Raw genomic sequence first — 5,849 nt, 5'->3', positions numbered from 1 at the left:
TATGTAGGATTACCAACAGCCCTGAAATAGCACTCTAATCCAGACCAGGTATTATGCACAGGACTTTATTTTAAAGCTGATTGGCATACTTTATCTTGTATTTAGTAACAAATACTTGTTGATTTTTTTAACGAAAATCATTAATTTTAACATTGTCTCCCTGGAACAGCCTGATCGATAACATATTCTCAAAATTGTGTGTGTGTTTATGCAACTCATCAAAATTCAATGTTTCCTCAGTTATAAGGATATTTTAAACAAATCCACCATTATTTATTCAGGTTAAGAAATCCTGGTCATTTTATATGGAAATTTACCTATGTGCACATGTCCTTTGCTTGTGAACTTCTATGTGCAACTGGAATACGCGACCACAATGCGCTAACCACACTTCTTCTCAAGGTATCACTCAACATATATTCAATTGTTCAGCAATATATTATAATTGAAATAAACAACTCTGCACTGCCCATTATTATGACATAAAGCAATACTCTCAGAATTCAAGTTTTTATGATGTAATAACGACATTGTTACACGATAATGTAGATCTCTATTCATATTAAGTAAATTCATTTCAACAAAAAGCCCCCAAATTTACCGGTAACTCCTTTTTTTAAAATTCTAATGATGGTGATTGACAGCATTATATCAGATTTGAAACATGGTCGAAACGCAGTCTGTTTGGCTTCATCTTGCTATATTTCCCCTCTGCTCATCAAATAATGACACTGTGGGGGGGGGGTCCTTATTGTTTTAATAATGGCAAGGACGGGAATGTTAATTACCGGTAACTAGGTAATATGCTAGACTCCAACTTACCCATTATTTGGCACATGCCTTTCCTTGCCATTACAATAATAAAATATCTACTCAAATGTGGCTGTAGTATCAATTTTTAGGATATTGTAGATTTCTGAAACCCTTCACATATAAATAAAACATCAGACAGATGTAATCATCATCATATGCAAATTTTTATTTCAACTTTAAAAAATCTGAATATTGCCAGATTTTATGCTACGACAGTTTTTAACAGAATTGACAGATTTAAAAATAAAAGAACTGAGACACTGGTAGTACAAGCCATACAATTGCAACATGATTTTTGATGCAATAATTCTACATTCAGGTACAGCTATGTGACGAATCGATGCACATAGCAATTTATGATTCAGCAAGTAAAATTTACTGAGCTATTCAATAGTTTCAGTCATGGACCTAAAATGTGCCTCACTGAGAATAAACAGCGCCATCACAGATCAAACGAAAAGTGGCAGACCATTCACGCGTTAGTAGTCTGAATAACTATACACTAACCACAGTGAAAATGTATTAGAAACAGTTTACAGCAATTAAAGGAATGCTCAGTACAATATATGCCTTTCAATTTATTATTGACATGATACAAGACTGAATATATTGTACACCAAACAATAAGTTCTCCCTCGCATTTGAAATACATGTATATACAATTGCGACTTGTTTCTTGTGATGATATTCGATGCAAGATCCTATCTGTCAGTTGACGCTGAGTTGTCAATTTCCGTAGGAAAACACAGTGATAGCAACTGTTTTGTATATTCTAATTCCTCCTGAAAAAAAAGCAAATGAGAATACATTATTTGCATTCTTAGGAAATTACTGTAAAATCTGTATTAGAAGCTGCGACTTATAGAAGAAGGGACGCCGCTTCTACTTGAGATACATTACACATATGAGAAATGGTGAATTTTTGGTTCTCATTTGTTCCAAAAGAATGGGTGTAGTGAATGTCGTGCAATGATGTAAAATGCAATGTTTGTTTCTACTTCCCAAACCAATTATTTTGCAATTGACTAATATTTTACCCTCTCTAATGTAAACTGTAGTAAATAAAATCACTTACCAAGTATTCCTCCTTTCCTTGGACATCTTCAATTTTAAGTTTGAGGGTTTGTTCTAGATTAAGACCTGGTTGTTGACATTCTTGTAAGCATCTTGGGTGTCCAGTGACAAGGTTACACAATATAGAAATAATATGTTCATGGGAAGCATTGTGTGACGTTTGCAATAGACCTACGAGCTGCTGTACATAACCCATACTGTACAAATCATCTGCAATGAGGAAATAAACAAGACATGATATTTTCATTAACACAACACACTAGAATTTAACCATTCATTCGCTAAGGACTTGCCATGAATGCTGTTTTTATGAACTCACCAAACCGATTCCAAAAAAAGTCATGCAACTGTAAACAAACAGTCTTGTTTTTGTATTTGTATGAAGTACTCGGTATGCCTATTTTTGTTTCAATGTTTGCTTAAATTTTGTTTGAATAACATTTACAATGCTGTTTTTAGCATAATAATGTATAATGAAAATAAATATACTGACCGAAATCATTATAATAATATGAAACGTCACTATTTTGTGAAATGAACATACCTTTTATTGTTTCCTTTTCTAATATAATGGCATTCAACATAAACGCTGCCTTAATTTGTAATTTCTCGATGCCACTTTGCAATGCTCGTATTAAAACAGAGAAACCATCTTTCTTAGTGAAGTCATCTAGTGCATTACTGCAATTTCGAACCATACCTAGAAGATAAAATGATTACAATGATGATGATGATCCTGAAATAAACCATACTTAAACAATATCTCATCAATTCTGCAAAGATTATTTGATGAGCCTGCCCTGAAATGAGAGGAAACAATGAAGAGATATACATTGATTTTTGATTACATAATCATTTCATCCATCCTGGAGTTTACAGAAATGAATACCAATGAATGAGCGGAATCATTTTACCACAATTCACTGAAATTGCATGTCACTTTTTAAACATGTTTTACAGTATGACTGTCCAGAATGAAACATTTTTTAAAATGTGACACACTTTGTTCATGACTCAAACTTACACGAGACAGCATAAATAGCCTTTACTTTTACAGTATCATTTGCATCTGAGTCTAACATTTCCAACAACACCGATAGAAACTCTCCTTCTAATAGTACTTGTTGGCAGTATGGATTATTCTGTGCCATTGTAGCTACTAAAGCAGCCGCTCGCCATCGTACGCCACTGTGCGAATGAACAAGACATTGCTTTAGAGTTGGAAGACCACCAATTTTATCAAAATCTGTGAACAAAAATAAATGCATAGCCAAGTTAAGAGATGCAAATTTTTTTTTTCTCCCTTCACTGAGTGTCAAATAGATGTTTATTTCCATGACGATTTTTACGTTTTTCGCTAATCTCTACCAGTTGCGTGTTATTTGAACAATTTTTATCTGTCATTTGCATGCCACCCAATAACATTCCATTCTAACAAGCCATGCATGGCACAGTCCCCGTTAGTTATAAAATTTAAGATGTATAGTTTTGTTTATAGTATTATAGCTGGAATATAACCATGTCAGGAATATGATTTTTTAACATTAAAATGATCGACATTTGTATCTGATCATCAAACAAGTCCTTGTCCATATTGAGAGATATTGCTCTGGAAGAGCATTCAAAATTAGCCATTTTGAATACAGGTATATATATAACATGATGTATAAAGAATATATAAAATTTAAATATAATAAATTAAAGCATTTAAGAGATATGGCTCTAGAACCCCAATCATTAAAACAAAATGGCCGCCAGTCAGTCATTTTGAATCCAATCTGAAAAATAAAATGACGAGCATCAGGAACCCGTACAAAATCCACCCATAAATTCCAGAAATGCTTGATATTTGATGATTGTTTAGCACAAAAAAGGCCACCATTTGGCCATTTTGAATAGGATCGTCAAACCAATATATTTGTCTATCTATGACATGATGTATAATGAATATTTAAAATTTGAACATAATCAGTGAAAGCAAGTCCGAGATATGGCACGAGAACCACATTCATCAATACAAAATGGCCGCCATTCGGCCATTTTGAATCTTATCTGAAAAATTATTTGCATCAAGGTCCCATAATGTCTAATGTATATACCAAGTTTGAACAAAATCCATCTGTAAACAGCCGAGAAATGGTTGATTTTTAGGATTTTTTAGCCCAAAAATGGCCGTCATTCGGTCATCTTGAATCAGATCGTGAAACAAAATGACGTGCATATGTATAATATCATGTATGATGTATGTGTGAAGTTTGATTGTGATTGGTCCAGGCATTTCTAAGATACAGGTCCAGACGCACACACACATGCATGCACACACACATGCACGCACACACACACACACACACACACGCACGCACGCACGCACACGGAGGTCAAAACACAAGTCCCTAATAACAGAATCTCACATCTTGGCACTATGAAAATTTTTTTTTAAATTTTATACCCTACACTCACTCTGCAGTGTAGTAAATTGAGATTTTTTTTCAAATATACTACTATTTATTGTTTTCTGCTCTCAAGTAACTAACACTCTTATACATTTGTTTGCCATATTTTTAATTAAATTGTTTTTTCATGCATTTTATCGAGAAAATTCTTATTGAACTACCAGGATGTGTGACATCCTAATCTTTGTAGACTGGATACGGTGCAGGCTTGAGCGCTCTCACCACTTGACTTTGGGTTGCAAAAGCCATACCCAGTCCATGAAGGTTTTTATCATATAAGGTATAGGTGCCACAATTTTACCACAGCACGATCTCAAACATACAAATTTTTCTTTTGATTGATGAAAGCAGGGCGCGCTGGGTCAGGCATGATACGGGAAATTATTGCCCTGATATGAGCGCATGCTTTCCATCGTGTTACCAGGCCAAGCAATACAAGGTATATGATAAAGGACATTACTGCCCTTATATGAGGGCGCACTCCTCATAGCACGATGAAGCTGGGCAATAGTATAATAAAGAGTCGTACACCAGGTCACTAATGCAAACCTGACACACCTCGTGCATTATCCATTGATTCACAGATATCCTGGATATTTTCCAACATAATTTCCATTTGTTCTAATTCTTCGTCACCATCACTTTCAATCTTCTCTTTCATAATTGATAAATACTGTTGCATTTCTTTAACTTCATCTCGGTACATGTCAGATAAAGCATTATGCAGCCATTGCTGTCTCTAGAGTGTAACACAATAAAAACAATGTTTCTGTTATTTTATATCCTACTTGGTAGGCATTTCAGAATACATATGATGTTACCAAACCATCAGTAGGTTGGAATCAATATTTGACATATTTTTAAGGTAAAAAACAAGAGATAAAAAAAAAGATTAGACAGAACAGCTATTGGATGCTAAAAGAATGAATTAAGAGTAAAATTAGCATACTTCTTCTGATAGATCCCTTTGGTCTGAAGCAGCGGCTGTATTACTTGGAGTGTTCTCTATGGCAAGTTTTAGAACGTCTTGTAGTTTCTTAGGATCAGCGCCGCTCCCTTCAGTTGGATGGCGATCGTCTCCACTTCCACTAGAAGCCATGGTCACGGACGTGGTTTGGAGCTAACTGTTGACTACAAGTTACTAGTACTACCCTTTGGTTGTACAGACGCGAGATGGGTGGCTATCATATGTCTCATAACATGGTTTTGTTATTAGGACACGCGTTCAAGAACAGCCTAGAACTTTCTCAGGCGAGCATATCAAACACATGTTTCATTCACAATAAGATGGCGGCGCAACCACAGTACAGCGCCACCTCTGTTGATGCAGTGACACATGTGTAGAAAGTCGAAGTTGAAAGTTCATCGTTCGCAAACGGCTCCCATTTTTTACGAGATACCTATAAACTAAAAAAACAAAAACAAAACAAAACATTTTCGTTTCGTCTTGACACCATTACGCAATAAAATGAGAAACTTTAAACAAATTCCTGTCACACAGTTCAGAAA

At 34.9% G+C, this 5,849-nt stretch overlaps 1 protein-coding gene across 1 annotated transcript; it reads right to left on the bottom strand.

Annotated features, from left to right (window-relative positions):
* Window positions 1-955: 955 nt before the first annotated feature.
* On the bottom strand, window positions 956-5,634 carry LOC100374427 (hsp70-binding protein 1-like). The gene is made up of 6 exons (XM_002736873.3): window positions 5,290-5,634; window positions 4,899-5,079; window positions 2,912-3,133; window positions 2,432-2,587; window positions 1,889-2,097; window positions 956-1,595 (listed from the first exon to the last, which is right to left on the bottom strand). Exons 1-6 carry the CDS (start codon window positions 5,437-5,439, stop codon window positions 1,515-1,517), a joined length of 999 nt encoding a protein of 332 aa, XP_002736919.1. The 5' UTR covers window positions 5,440-5,634; the 3' UTR covers window positions 956-1,514.
* Between the last annotated feature and the right edge of the window lie 215 nt (window positions 5,635-5,849).

This window comes from Saccoglossus kowalevskii, chromosome 1 (genome assembly GCF_978046115.1).
Source record: "Saccoglossus kowalevskii chromosome 1, keSacKowa6.1, whole genome shotgun sequence".
In the NCBI taxonomy this organism is placed as follows: Eukaryota; Metazoa; Hemichordata; class Enteropneusta; family Harrimaniidae; genus Saccoglossus; species Saccoglossus kowalevskii.
This window is presented reverse-complemented; position numbering and strand designations above follow the sequence as displayed.

Bases quoted from the DNA above. Each gene is read 5' to 3' on its own strand.
- LOC100374427 (XM_002736873.3), bottom strand. From the start codon at position 5,439: ATGGCTTCTAGTGGAAGTGGAGACGATCGCCATCCAACTGAAGGGAGC. The intron at 2,588-2,911 runs GTAAGTTTGAGT...TTTATCTTCTAG, and splicing joins GGCTATTTATGCTGTCTCGT to GTATGGTTCGAAATTGCAGT. The intron at 2,098-2,431 runs GTATGTTCATTT...TCCTCATTGCAG, and splicing joins AGAAAAGGAAACAATAAAAG to ATGATTTGTACAGTATGGGT.